Source organism: Lacerta agilis, chromosome 8, assembly GCF_009819535.1.
Source record: "Lacerta agilis isolate rLacAgi1 chromosome 8, rLacAgi1.pri, whole genome shotgun sequence".
NCBI lineage: Eukaryota > Metazoa > Chordata > Lepidosauria > Squamata > Lacertidae > Lacerta > Lacerta agilis.
This window is the reverse complement of record NC_046319.1, coordinates 78,714,997-78,729,622: the sequence shown is the minus strand read 5'-3', so window position 1 is coordinate 78,729,622 and position 14,626 is coordinate 78,714,997. Positions and strand designations below refer to the sequence as shown.

Here is a 14,626-nt window from a genome sequence, read left to right as displayed (position 1 = left end):
AGTTGGATGAGTTTTATAGGTGTGTGAACAGAACATTCAAACATTAGGAGAGTTTAAAACACCATCCCTTGCAGCATTAAAGTGGAAACTCTGGGACTAGGCTGTGTTGCTTTGTTGCAATTTATTTAGGCTGGATTTTCTCCCTTTCCCTCTTAATAAAAAGAATCATGCAACAGGCTGCAGATTAAGCATTAAATAGTGGTTAATTACATAAAGTCTTGCACCTGATTCTAGAAGTTAACAGTGATGAAAACAAGGCAGGCAAATTCTACTTCTAGATTACAAAAAAACATATTTTAGTTCAAAATGAAACGGAGACCAGACAGAGGTCTGTCTGCCTCAGAAGTATGGTGGGCCGAGTTCTGAAGCAGGAGGAAGTAGAAAAGATTAAACCCTTTTGCCTTTATCACACCAGGGAACTCAAAGGAAGTGATGTCACACACTGCCTTCTCTTGTGTATTTAGCCCTTCGTATCCTTATTTACAAGCAAATTTATTTTGACTGCAAATTCCCATACAAAAAGCAGATTCTAAACACAACCCCCAAGCCCTATAGCTTCTGCCTTCTGTCCAAAAATTTCAGGGCATAATACTGTGGGAGATGAATTAAGGATTAAATCTGTAGATTTAGATCTAAACCTCCTATCCCATGTTTCTGTGAGGCCTTTTTAGCAGAGTAAGAACACTTATGAATTTTGCAGCTTATTAAAGCCTATGAATTGGGAATTTCTAACTTTCTAGCTCTTTCTTATGTGGTCTGCTGACCTTCCCCTCTTCATCCCCATAGCAGAGAATGAACTACACATTTTAGTAACATAAATGAAAAAGGTTTACTTACATTTCAATGCAGGCAGCAAATACAGCAAAGTAGTGTGCAGAAAAATACTTGTAAATTACAGTAAAATAAAAGTTGGTCGTCTTAGCTAACATGGCTGAAAGCAGGAGCTTTGCCAAGCTTGCTATCACCACCCCTTCCCAGTAAAATACAGTGCTGCAGCTGACTGGAGGTCACGTGTGAGATGATACCCCTAGCTGCTAGCTGCTCCTGCAACCAGTTATTTGCCCTGGTTGAGGAAAAGCACTGGAGACCTGAGCAAGGCCTCTAATCTAAGGTGAAGAGCCCCCATCATCCATAGTCTGCTGTTGCAAAAGCTGCAGAGAGAGGATAGAAAAAATATTTGAGAAGAGGAACTGGACAGCAAATCCGAGGTACCTTGCAAATGAATGAGGCAGTAGGCCTGAGACACTGAAGACCCTTTCAGCCAGTATCTGGTAGTCCCTGTACCTGCTTTGCAAAACTACTTCTGCCCTGCCAGATATTTGAGAAAAGTTCAAAAGTGATGAAACCACACTGTTTGTTCCACTCACTTGTGTCTCATCTCTTTGTTAGGGGTAGTTATCAACAGGTCATAGGTAAGGACATGACTCAGAGGGAACCTCCTTCTGACTAATCTTCCATTGTCTGCAGAATCCGCCAAATAAACCAGCTGAAAGAAAAGAAGCCCAGATTAACAGATTTAGAGGAATCACGTACACAAAACACGTTTTAAATTTCTCTCCTCTCCTCTAGTGTTTGGTTACATAATGGGATGTACGTGTATGGAGTGTTAGGGGAGGGGTAGTACCTCTGGTGGGGGACACATGAAGCTCCTTCTGGGGTAGCTTGTCCACCTTTGGTCCCTAACTGTCCGAGCAGCTGCCCAGCTCCTTAGTCTTGCAAATATGATGAGAATCCAAGCAACACAGCAATGGAAGCAAGAGCAAGACTGTACATCCCAGTGTTGCTTTCAATTCCAAATGTTTCAGATCAGGACGTGAGCAGCAGTGGTGAGTTGGGTGGAGCTGCTCTCTTGACAGCGGCTGTTAATCTGATGTCTCTGCTATTTATTTGGAGCTGGGGCAATTAAATCTAATTAAATCTCACCAAGGCCTTGCCTTGGCCTCAGCCAGCTATTATTTATTCAATAATAAACAGCAGTGACATCCAGGGCTTTCTTTCAGCTGGAACTCAGTACTGGCACCTATCCAATGGGTGCCATTGCCATTATAAGAGAACAAGGGAGCCATCCATGGAGAGTTCTGGCATTCTTTTTCTAGAAAAATAGCACTAGTGACTCCAGATTCAAGAGAGCGCCTCCACACCACCACACAGGCCTTTTCAAACATGCCTTTTCAAACCAGCCATCTCCCGGATCCCCTTCATGGATCACTGCCTTGTCGTGGTGAAGGGGCTTGAATTACTCAGGGAAGCTATGGACAGGTCAAGATGGACAGGTCATAGTGGAGAGTTTGGACCAAACGTGATCCACCTGGAGGAGGAACTGGCAACCCACTCCAGTATCCCTGCCAAGAAAACTCCATGGACAAAGACAACAGGCATATAAAAGTTATGACGCTGGAAGATGAGCCCCTCAGGTCGGAAGGCGTACAACATGCTACTGGGGAAGAGCGGAGGACAAGTACAAGTAGATTCAGAGCTGATGAAGCAGCTGGGTCAAAGCCGAAAGGACGCTCAGTTGCGGATATGCCTGGAAGCGAAAGGAAAGTCCAATGCTGTAAAGAAAAGTATTGCATAGAAACCTGGAATGTAAGCACCATGAACCTTGGTAAGCTGGATGTGGTCAAAAATGAGATGGCAAGAATAAACATTGACATCCTAGGCATCAGTGAACTAAAATGGACGGGAATGGGCGAATTCAGTTCGGATGACTATCACATCTACTACTGTGGGCAGGAATCCCGTAAAAGAAATGGAGTGGCCCTCATAGGGAGTCAAGAGATAAAAGGAACAACTGGCAAGTTTGGCCTTGGAGTTCAAAACGAAGCAGGGCAAAGGCTAATAGAGTTCTGTCAGGAGAACAAGCTGGTCATCACAAACACTCTTTTCCAACAACACAAGAGACGACTCTACACATGGATATCACCAGATGGGCAACATCGAAATCAGATTGATTATATTCTCTGCAGCCAAAGATGGAGAAGCTCTACATACTCAGCAAAAACAAGACCTGGAGCTGACTGTGGCTCTGATCATCAGCTTCTTATAGCAAAATTCCAGCTTAAACTGAAGAAAGTAGGAAAAACCACTGGGTCAGTAAGATACAATCTAAATCAAATTCCTTATGAATACACAGTTGAAGTGAAGAACAGGTTTAAGGATTTAGATTTGGTGGATAGAGTGCCTGAAGAACTGTGGATGGAGGCTCGTAACATTATACAGGAGGCAGTAACAAAAACCATCCCAATGAAAAAGAAATGCAAGAAAGCAAAGTGGCTGTCCAATGAGGCCTTACAAATTGCGGAGGAGAGAAGGCAAGCAAAATGCGAGGGAGACAAGCAGAGTTAAGCAGAAGATTGGCTTTAGTAGGATTATGTTAATTAAAATTGTTTAGAAGGATTTTTTTGTATGAAGGATCTAATTGTTAGAAAGTATTACAAGATTTGTATGTTGAAGTTATGACTTATATTTGATTAAGTAAGGTTAAGTGCATCAAGAAATATGGTAAATGTTAATAGAATAAGATACAAAGCTACCTATACCGTATATATGACTTTGAAGACAGTGGAGGGAACAGGGGAAGACCCCTGAATGAAGAATGTAACAAGAGAATTACAAAGATAAGTGTTGATTTAGGTTAGTATATGTTTTTTCTTTATGTTTATGCTTGTTTATATTGTTATTGTTTTTATTGTGTTATGTATTGTGTTTTTATGTTTGTGTTTATGATATGTTTTTTCTTTGTTTTATTGGAAAATAATAAAATCTTCTTAAAAAAAAAAATGCGAGGGAGACAGTGAAAGATACAGGAAATTGAATGCAGATTTCCAAAGAATAGCAAGGAGAGACAAGAGGGCCTTTCTAAATGAGCAATGCAAAGAAATAGAGGAAAATAACAGAATGGGAAAAACCAGAGATCTGTTCAAGAAAATTGGAGATATGAAAGGAACATTTCGTACAAAGATTACCACAATTAGGGACAAAAGTGGAAAGGACCTAACAGAAGCAGAAGACATCAAGAAGAGGTGGCAAGAATACACAGAGGAATTATACCAGAAAGATATGGAGGTCTCATACACCCCAGGTAGTGTGGTTGCTGACCTTGAGCCAGACATCCTGGAGAGTGAAGTCAAATGGGCCTTAGAAAGCCTTGCTAACAATGAGGCCAGTGGAAGTGATGATATTCCAGCTGAACTATTTAAAATCCTAAAAGATGATGCTGTTAAAGTGCTACACTCAATATGCACTCAAGTTTGGAAAACTCAGCAGTGGCCAGAGGATTGGAGAAGATCAGTCTACATCCCAATCCCAAAGAAGGGCAGTGCCAAAGAATGCTCTAACTACCGCACAATTGCACTCATTTCACACGCTAGCAAGGTTATGCTTAAAATTATACAAGGCAGGCTTAAGCAGTATGTGGACCGAGAACTCCCAGAAGTGCAAGCTGGATTTCGAAGGGGCAGAGGAACCAGAGACCAAATTGCAAACATGCACTGGATTATGGAGAAAGCTAGAGAGTTCCAGAAAAACAACTACTTCTGCTTCATTGACTACGCAAAAGCATTTGACTGTGTCAACCACAGCAAACTATGACAAGTTCTTAAAGAAATGGGAGTGCCTGATCACCTCATCCATCTCCTGAGAAATCTATATGTGGGACAAGAAGCTACAGTTAGAACTGGATATGGAATAACTGATTGGTTCAAAATTGGGAAACAACTACAACAACCTCCCGGATTACCCGTCAAGGCAAACACAGCCTAATGTACTCACCTCGTGCAACCGTCCTCTGGCATAGAAAATGGTGAGTATTGAATGTTTCAAGGTCAAGCTATAATGTGGTGAGCCTCTCATCACCTGCAGATAATTGAACACATCCCAGGCTTCTGATGGATATACCTTTTTAATCTCTGTGCCAAGTTCTTTGGAAACCCAAATCTAGAAAGAGGGGGGAAAGTAGTGCTCAAGCGAAGTAGTGCACTCTGTGTGTGTGTGTGTGTGTGTGTGTGTGTGTGTGTGTACACGCACACACACACACAGCGGGTTGGATAATGTAGCAGAATGATTGAGACTAGCAATCTGACTTGCATTAACATGCATCTAGAGGTCACCGGGTTGGTGAAGGCTGGCCTAGAGCCTCAGGCTGCCAGAAGCACGCCAAGAATGCCTCCATTCTGCTCAAAGCTCTCTTTCAGGTATAGCAGACCCTCCAACTGTCCCTATTTTCCAGGGACAGTCCCAGATTTGCAGAAGCTATCCAAGTTTCTGATTTGATCCAATAATGTCCTGCTTTTCCTTAGGACGTCTTTATTTTCATTGGAAAAATGTTGGTGGGTATAGTTATCTGACCCCTATACATGGCTCTAACATAAATTCCTAAAATATCCTTTATTTCTGCCACTTGCTGTTCTGCTACAATTTCATTCGTTTGGTGTGTCCGTCTGTGTTATTTGTTAGCCACCTTGAGAATCCCACAAGGACAGAAAGGTTGGCTACAAATAAAATAAACTGTTTTCTACCTGTTGACTGATGCCTTTTGTCCTGTTTGTATTGTTTTGCATTTTGAATAAAGTGGTACCTCGGGTTAAAAACTTAATTCATTCTGGAGGTTCATTCTTAACCTGAAACTGTTCTTAATCTGAGGTACCACTTTAGATAATTGGGCCTTCCGCTGCTGCCGCGCGATTTCTGTTCTCATCCTGAAGCAAAGTTCTTAACCCGAGGTACTATTTCTGGGTTAGCAGAGTCTGTAACCTGAAGCGTCTGTAACCTGAGGTACCACTGTAAAGGTTAAGAAAGAAAGAAAGAAAGAAAGAAAGAAAGAAAGAAAGAAAGAAAGAAATCACACTTTCCTCAGCAATATTAAGCCCTGTTCCTGAACAGCCAGCCACTGGATCCATGAGAAACATAAGCAGACATACCTCCTCTCGGTCCGTCACAAAGGCAATTTCCCCAGTAAATGACTGAACAAAATATTTGATGGGGGAATCATTCGGGAAGTCAGAGAGATATATATAACTCTGCTTGTCATTGCTGTAAAGAAAAGGGGAAGAGATCTGTTTTAAATCGCCCCCACCTCCTACAACATTTTGGTTGGAGCAAAAACAAATGTATGCATTTAAATAGGAATTGTAACATATTATTTTGCCCACCTTGTGAACCAACTTCCATTACTGTATCAAGTCAAGGACGGGAGCAGCGGTTAGCCTTACAATCCAGTCCACTGGTCTAATTATGACTGGTAGGACACTTCTCAAGTTGTCGTCTGGTGTCTTTATTACCCCAACTACTTGCCAAAGTTGGCCCACCCTGACTTAGGGCTTATGGTATCTGCACTTCCAGCTGCTTTACTGCTCAGCCAGAGCAAATGGCAGTTTGAGTTTTCTCCAGATTCACATTTGCTCTAATGTCTAATCTATCGCTAAAGAGCGGGTTTTCCCTTGGAAAGGAATGGAGCAAGCAGGAAACTGCTCAGATCCATGCTTTCCAGGCACGGCACAAGCGGAAGTAAAGTGTGTAAAAGCTCTCAGAGGCGGCCTGGCTTATCGAAGAGTGTTTCCTACAACCTCCCTTAATAGCATAAATATTGGAGGAGGTAGTCAGACTTGCGCTACACTCAAAACTGAAACAAGACAATAAGCCAACCCTTCTAACAAGTGATTCTAAGCAGCAATCTAGGGCAGTAATTGGTATTAGAGGTGTTATGAGAAGTATAAGGTATAAAACAGGGTTCCTCAACCTTGGCCCTCCAGAAGTTTTTTGGCCTACAACTCCCATGATCCCTAGCTAGCAGAACCAGTGGTCAAGGATGATGGGAACTGTAGTCTCAAAACATCTGGAGGGACGAGGTTGAGGAAGCCTGGTCTAAGATAAAAAATAAATGTTCATAAATGTTCCAGGCAAACACATACATAAATATATAAACCACATGTCTGAAGCAGTACAGGGAAAAAGTCCTGAAACCATTCTGACTCTCCCAAAATTAACCTCAAATGTTTCTCTGCAAGGACAAAGGAAATGGGAAAACCTCTCCATTGTCTCTTTGCTCACAAATCCTGTCTTAAGGGTGTATCTGTGTATGAATAGGGTAAGACTGGCCTGGATTCACAAACTGAGTATTTACCATCACAAAAGAATAGCCAGACTGCAATTAGCCAGAATAGCCAGAATGCAACCATTATTAGGTAACCTGGCAAACAGGATTTCTGCTGTAGACCACTGCCTCTGCTGTTAACCACCTCCTTCTATGATGTATGTATGATGTTTCAGGGGGGTGGTCTTGGGCTCCAGGGTGGGCAATTTCCAAAGTCTATATAAGAGCTTGCACACCAATGTTCTGGGTTCCTCCTCCCTCCTGCATGTGGTGAGTGAGGACCCTGTTGCAACAGTTTAATAAACATCAGGCTTACTAGCTGCTTTGCTTCTCAATATTCTCTGGCTGGCCTCTGTTATTTTCTCCTGGCGATAGAGAACCTACATAAGGACTCTATACGGGCTCTTGGGTACCCCATAAGGGGAAAGGAGCAGTTTTTTTTCTTATAACAGAGGCAACAACCATTTTACGCGCACCTAATTAACAAGCGAAAATCGCTGCAACCCGGAAGTGGTAGGGAAAGGGGGCAAATGGATTCAGGATGGGCTTATGCACGCAGGCGTCAGAAACACAGCTTCCGTGCAAAATGGTTGTTGCCAGTATACTTCATGCATTGATGAAGTGGGTTGTGATCCACAAAACTTGATGCCAACAGTTCCCCAACTTCCCCCCCCCAACCACTTGAAAACTTTTGCTGATCCTAGCAGAGCCTTTAATATGATTTTGTCCTTCAGATAGATAGATAGATAGATAGATAGATAGATAGATAGATAGATACTTTATTGTCATTGTACATAGTACAACGAAATTGAACGCCATCCCACATTTACAGCCACGTATACACATTTATACATTTACAACCACAGATACACATACATACCATCCATCACGACTCCCCAAAGATCGTATCATTTGGTTACAGCATTTAAAATAGTTATAGCTCTTGGATAAAAACTGTATTTTAGTCTATTTGTTCTTGATTTAATTGTTCTGTATCTCTTGCCCGAAGGCAACCGTGCAAACAGACTATATCCAGGATGACATGAATCCTGTAAAATGTTGTTTGCTTTTTTGAGACAAAAGGAGCTATATAGTTCACCCAAAGATGGGAGAGGATGAATGATAATATTTTGGGCTGTGGTTATGCCCTTCTGGAGCATTTTCATGTCGGTGACTATGCAACTGTGCAACTGGCAAACCAAGCACAGATACAGTATGTAAGAATGCTCTCTATTACTGATTGTAATACACCGTGCTAGATGCTACATAATTTCTATGTGCTCTTTTATTTCTTATATATTGTAGGCTACCGCACTGCATTACAATTTGAATTCCACAGAATTCCAATTGTAATGCAATATAAGAAATAAAAATACAAATAAAATCTGTATGAATGTTAATACAATGGATGATCTGTCTCCCATCCTCAACCACAAATCCACAGACACACCACAGACCACTGAATGACACTTGAGGGGCACTGGTGGAATGAGGATCAGTTTGGCAGCTCCTGTCTTATACCGTAATAAAATGGTTAGTTTTTAAGGTGCCACAATACTGTTGTTTTTGGTCTATTCCAAGCTTTATAGAAACAGCACTGTGAGAAAACTGCAGATAAGCCAAGAGAGTGCAAAAATTATGGTCTGCATAGTAGGACAGTCCACTGCTACTAGGGTGCAGGTTTTGATTTCTGGGCACTAGATTCAGTATTTTCTAAAGATGAAAGTAATATAAACAGAAAGGTGTCTGGAACCATATTCACACCAGCAGGCTTTTCCTAGGGAATCTTACCTTTGCAAGATAACATTCCCCCAGATGTAAAATATATTATTGAAGGGGTTCAAAGCCAAACCTCTTGGTATAAGGGTTGTGTTTGTGTATTGCTCCAGTCCTAGCAACAACACAAACCCTTTATCAGAGGCTGCAACAGAAAAAAAAGAAAAGAGGTTGACTACAATGGATGTTTTAAATGGGGGTAGAGAGTAACTAGAAAAAGGATGCAATGGAAGAAACCCTCTCTCTTTCCCCCAGCTATTCCCACTACGTTTGAAGATTCAGCTGGAGTTTTTGAAACAGGAGCAAACTGCACAGTTTTGCATTCTTTGCTTCTCTGAAACACAGATTTCGATGGCCTGCCTTTTCCTGGGTCAGTTCTCTAGAGATGAGGGATAATATAATATTATAGTGATAACGTGGCATACGGCAGGGTTGAGGAAGCTGTGGTCTGACCACTGTTGCTAGACAACCTCCATCCCCCGTGTATGGAACCTTTGATCCTCCAGGTGCTGCTAAACTGCAACTCCTACCATCCCTAGCCATTGGCTGTGCTCGATGGGCCTGATAGGAGTTGCGTCCAACAACATCTGGAGAACCAGGGGTTCCCCACTACTGACATATGGGAATCCAGGGGGGAAACCTCTCCTGCAGCTGATATTTAAAGGGGGAAACAGGTGCATATTAATGACACAAGTGATTTGTCCCTTAAGCAGGGAATTCTGATGACCCTCCGCAAACTATGCGCTGCTTTGTGAGGAATCATGAGAAAGCAATGTAAAACCGCCCCATGAATCCACTCCACATATTTGCATACCTTGCTCTCATTATGAATTCCCTTCAGTTCAGAACTTGGGGTTTTGGCAAAGAGTTCCAGGATTAACACATACTCAAAGCCCCTTCCAACTTGTCTGCCATTGAACTATCCTCCTGTACTTGCAATCAGAAGTGCCAAGGGTTTCATTGCCATCCTAGCCCCCATCCCTTTGAATGCACAATAAAGGGGGAAATGGAAGCTGCATATTCTGTTAGAGAGTTTGGAGCCCCGGGTGTTAATTTTTATAGCTTAACGCAGAGTGCACAAGTGTTGTGCAAGCAGCAGCAGATTCTGCCTTGTCTCAGGATGCTGCGGTCTAACTTACCCTTTGGAACTTTTTCAGGGATATGATAAATAAATTCAAAACGCTTGACGTCTGCAAAGTAAGCAGAGAAAACATCCAAATGTTAAAATTGCCTACTTATTTACTTTATTCCATTTCTGCCTAAGCTTGGGGGAAAAAGAAAAAGATGTAACAAGGTATAATTACAATTAGTTGGATTGAAATTATGCTTGTAACTGAATTTTCTATGGAGTACAACAGCAATTGACTTGGACTAATATACCGGTATGCTTCCTTCTGTCAGAATATAGTGAATCCATACATTTGATAACAACTAAAGTGATCAATAAAATTAATCCATTTTTGCCTGTGGATATCCTGCCTTTGATTTTGTTCTCTAAATCTAATAAAGTAAGTTTATTCAGCCATGAAAAGCATAGCTCTTTATTATATCGTACTCCTCTTTATTTGATGGTACATTTGCCACTTTCCAGTTTCCCATGTACAGTGGAACCTTGGTTCCAAAACATTAAAAAACCGAAGCATGCATTTCCGGAAGAATTTTGGCTTCCGAAAAGCGTTCAAAAAGCAAAGCAGTTTCTTCCGGGTTTTCAGCATTCAAAGCCTAAACGTTCAACTTCCGAGACGCTCGAAAACTGAGGTACCACTGTATAAACCTCTGGCTGCTACTAACAAACAGGAAACCAGTTTTACACACTCATGCCTTATAGCAGTGATGGCGAACCCGTGGCACGCGTGCCACAGCTGGCATGCAGAGCTCTCTCTGCTGGCACGCCAGGGGCGGGGAAATGGCGCCGCTGCGCTGCTCTGCTCATGCGTCCTGCCAGCGCAGGCGCAGCAGCAGACAGCAGCAATTTCCCTCCTTGGCGCCTGTCCCAGTGGTGTTTGGCTGCTGCTGCTGCTGCTGGCTGCTGCGGAGGATTCGACGCGAGGCTACGACGACGACGAGGTAACAGCAGCGGGGGCTGGGCCAGGGGCGGCGGGCGGCGGGTGAGGGGGAAGCCCTCCTTTTGAGCGCTGCGGGGGGGGGGAGCCGCGTGGCTTCGCTCTTCCCTCTCGCGCCTCCCTGCCTCCCTCCATCCATGCGCACCCGGCCGTCTCTCTCTCTCTCTCTCTCTCTCTCTCTCTCTCTCTCTCTCTCTCTCTCTCTTGCCCCTCCCTCGGGCACCTTCGCCCCTTCTCGCCCTTTTTCTCTCCCCTCACTACTCATATTCCCTTCCTTTTGCGCTGCTGGTCTCCTTCAGCCTCCTCCTGATTCTCGTTCGCTTTCTGTCCCTTTCCTTTCCTCCTTTCCTGCTCCTCTTTGCGTCCTTTCCATTTCTTCCACCCCAGCCCCAGATATATTTCCTTCAGCCTTCTCCACTCCACTTTTCTTTTCTTTTCTCCCCTCCGCATTGCATATTCTCCTGATGGGATGTGGGTTTGCATTGTAAAAACATCTCTTCTTGCTGGGGGCAAAAAGGATATTTATGAAGGACACAGCAGGCATGGAGAGGCAATTTAACCATTTCCTCCCATGCTGCAGCCCTAAGGACTGTTGCTCTTCTGAGGTCAATTCCTAATTTGCTTTGGAGAGAGCCTCCCGTGTTAACATTTGCATTTCCTACCAATGCAAATAGCAATTTCAAAGGGGTGGTTTTCATAAGGACCACAACAGGTGTGGAAAGGGTTGAACTCTCCATCTGCTGTGGCCCTGATTATTATCAACTGCCCCAATTGATGCTATTTGCATTTAAAACAATAACAGCAAGCCAGCACACTGGATGCAAAGACACATTTAACATCACATCTTGCTTGCCCTTAGAAATGCTTGTAAGGAAAAAGAAAAAGAAAACCTTTTGGAGCAGCACTATAATCTCTATCTGTTACTGCTATTCAGAGACTGTGCATAAGATGAGTTATTTCCACTATGCTAACACATATATCTGCCTGACCAGCAGCTTAATTTTAGCACATATTCTGTTAAAGTGATCCATTTATTTATTCGATATAAAAATTCTGTCAATGTTCTACTTCTGCCTGTGTCTCCATCTGTTCACGAAGATCCACAAATACCATTTGGACACAATTTCAGATGCAGTGTTCAGAACTGGGCTCTATCAGTACTTGACATCCTGATCATATGCATATTGTTTCAGTCTGAATCAAAGTTGAAATAGTAACAAACTATCTAAATATCACCTCCTGGCAAATAGAAGGGGAAGAAATGGAGGCAATGAGAGATTTTACTTTCTTGGGCTCCATGATCACTGCAGATGGTGACAGCAGTCACGAAATTAAAAGACGCCTGCTTCTTGGGAGAAAAGCAATGACAAACCTAGATAGCATCTTAAAAAGCAGAGACATCACCTTGCCGACAAAAGTCCGTATACTTAAAGCTATAGTTTTCCCAGTAGTGATGTATGGAAGGGGGAGCTGCACCATAAAGAAGGCTGATCGCCAAAGAATTGATGCTTTTGAATTATGGTGCTGGAGGAGACTCTTGAGAGTCCCATGGACTGCAAGAAGATCAAACCTATCCATTCTCAAAGAAATCAGCCCTGAGTGCTCACTAGAAGGACAGATCCTGATGTTGAGGCTCCAGTACTTTGGCCACCTCATGAGAAGAGAAGACTCCCTAGAAAAGACCCTGATGTTGGGAAAGATGGAGGGCACAAGGAGAAGGGGACGACAGAGGATGAGATGGTTGGACAGTGTTCTCGAAGCTACTAACATGAGTTTGGCCAAACTGCGGGAGGCAGTGAAGGATAGGCGTGCCTGGCGTGCTCTGGTCCATGGGGTCACGAAGAGTCGGACACAACTGAACGACTGAACAACAACAACAAGGCTTGTTCCATACAATGTCAGTCTGGCATATAATCATTATTACAAGTTGAGTATCCCTTTGTCTAAAATACATGCACATGTAGAGTTTATGGGGTTTTTTCAATAAAAAACTGTAACATTGAAAACTTTGTTATTGTGTTTTACTTTTACTTTTAAGACTGCAAATGTTTGGACAACTGTAGGAGTTTTTTTTCTAACTAAAAACCTCGATATTCAGGTTTAATTGCAGTGTTGGCACTTTGAAATAAAAAAGTTGGTTTTCCGCTGCAGTTTGGGCACTCGGGCTCAAAAAGGTTCGCCATCACTGCCTTATAGGGTCTTTCAGATAATTTAATAGGACAATAATGCAGTGGAAAGGGTCTCAGTATTTCAACTTCGTTTCCAAATGATATTTTATTTTCCTTCAGTTTCCGTGCCCTCAAATCACATTTTGGCACTTCTAGCATGTGGGAGGGTAACTTCAGTGCACCTGAATTTGCTCATTTTATTCTTTTTTTATCTGTCCTGTCCCTTTCTCTTCTTGTGTCTTGACTGTTAGACAGGTTTCCGCCAGAATAGATTTGATTTTGAACTTTTTAACAACACCAAGTTGAATTTCAAGTACAATAAACAATATGAATAACGCTTAAGAGAGCCAGTCTAACCTGGAAAGTATACCACAATGGTGTGTTTCTCTGTTCCCGTCTCATGCACCAGCAAAAATATCTGGTTATCATTCAAGGAGTAAGTGGCCCATCTGATGGAGCATGCCGAAGCTAGAAGGGAGAAGAAGATTGGGGCATGGGAAAATTGCATTATTTAAAGAGAAGTCACTGTAGGCTTTGCATTCGTGGCGTGAGCAGATTTTCCTGCTGGCCATTTTCATTACAGACAGCCCAGCAAACTAAACATTGGTTCCAATTTCAGACTTCCCACTCTCCCATGCGTAAGACTGCACCTGGGGGCGTAGGGAGCCGGGGCACCGCTCCCTAGCGCGAGCACGCCCTGACGTCACGGCGCGCGCGCAGCATCCCGCCTGGACTGCGCATCTGCAGACATGCGCATGTCCACCCAAGATGGCGGGCGCGAACGCCCGGTACCCCTTCCGTGCGGCAGCACGACAAGTTTTAAGACGCCGTGCCTCTGTTCACGCGCTGCAGCCTTGAAACTTGCCGCGCCCCATGTGCGCTGGCGGCACCAATCGCGGGGCATCGCCGCCCCAAGTGTCACACCCCCCCAGGGCAGCCCGCCCACCACCACCCCAGCTCTGCCCCTGACTGCACCCACATAGAGAAAAACAGCTCTCCCCAACCCAGCTCATTCCATGTTGTACGTCCAACATCTAGATCGTGATTTACTAGTAGATCACTGGACGTCTGTGGTAGATCACTGGCACCCCCCCCCCAAGAAGCTAAAACAAGCTCAACATTTTTGCCCTGCACCCTCCAAAAACAGGGCTTTCCTCCTCCCTAAGAAAAGCTCAACAACTTTGACCTGAAACCCCCGAAAGGGGATAGATCACTACCAGTTTTTAACTCTGTGAGTAGATCACAGTCTCTTGGGAGTTGGCCACCCATGTTGTACATTGTTGAATTTTTGGTTCTGAATGGTGATTAGGGAAACAAAGACACATGTGACCCATTCTGGCTTTACCTCCCTCGCTACAAAGCTCACAACAGTTGCACGAGACTGTGGAGGCTACCCAGTGGGAGGCAGGTTTTAAAAATCTAAATGGACGTACCCTTTAAAAAATCACATACTGTCTCGTCCTTTTCCCTCAAGGATCCAGAAGCCTTCACAATCCCATCTATAAAGAAAAAGGAACCATGAGTAGGGT

At 43.4% G+C, this 14,626-nt stretch overlaps 1 protein-coding gene across 1 annotated transcript in view; it reads right to left on the bottom strand.

Moving 5' to 3' along the window:
- LOC117051810 (cation channel sperm-associated protein subunit gamma-like) overlaps positions 1 to 14,626 on the bottom strand; it is a 52,390-nt gene that overhangs the window by 26,315 nt on the left and 11,449 nt on the right. Inside the window, exons 9-15 of the mRNA XM_033158489.1 lie at positions 14,531 to 14,596; positions 13,455 to 13,565; positions 10,006 to 10,056; positions 8,882 to 9,011; positions 5,919 to 6,030; positions 4,771 to 4,935; positions 1,368 to 1,486 (exon numbers count right to left, since the gene is read on the bottom strand). Of these exons, the coding sequence (XP_033014380.1) occupies positions 1,368 to 1,486; positions 4,771 to 4,935; positions 5,919 to 6,030; positions 8,882 to 9,011; positions 10,006 to 10,056; positions 13,455 to 13,565; positions 14,531 to 14,596 (754 nt within the window). The remainder of the gene's footprint in view (positions 1 to 1,367; positions 1,487 to 4,770; positions 4,936 to 5,918; positions 6,031 to 8,881; positions 9,012 to 10,005; positions 10,057 to 13,454; positions 13,566 to 14,530; positions 14,597 to 14,626) is intronic.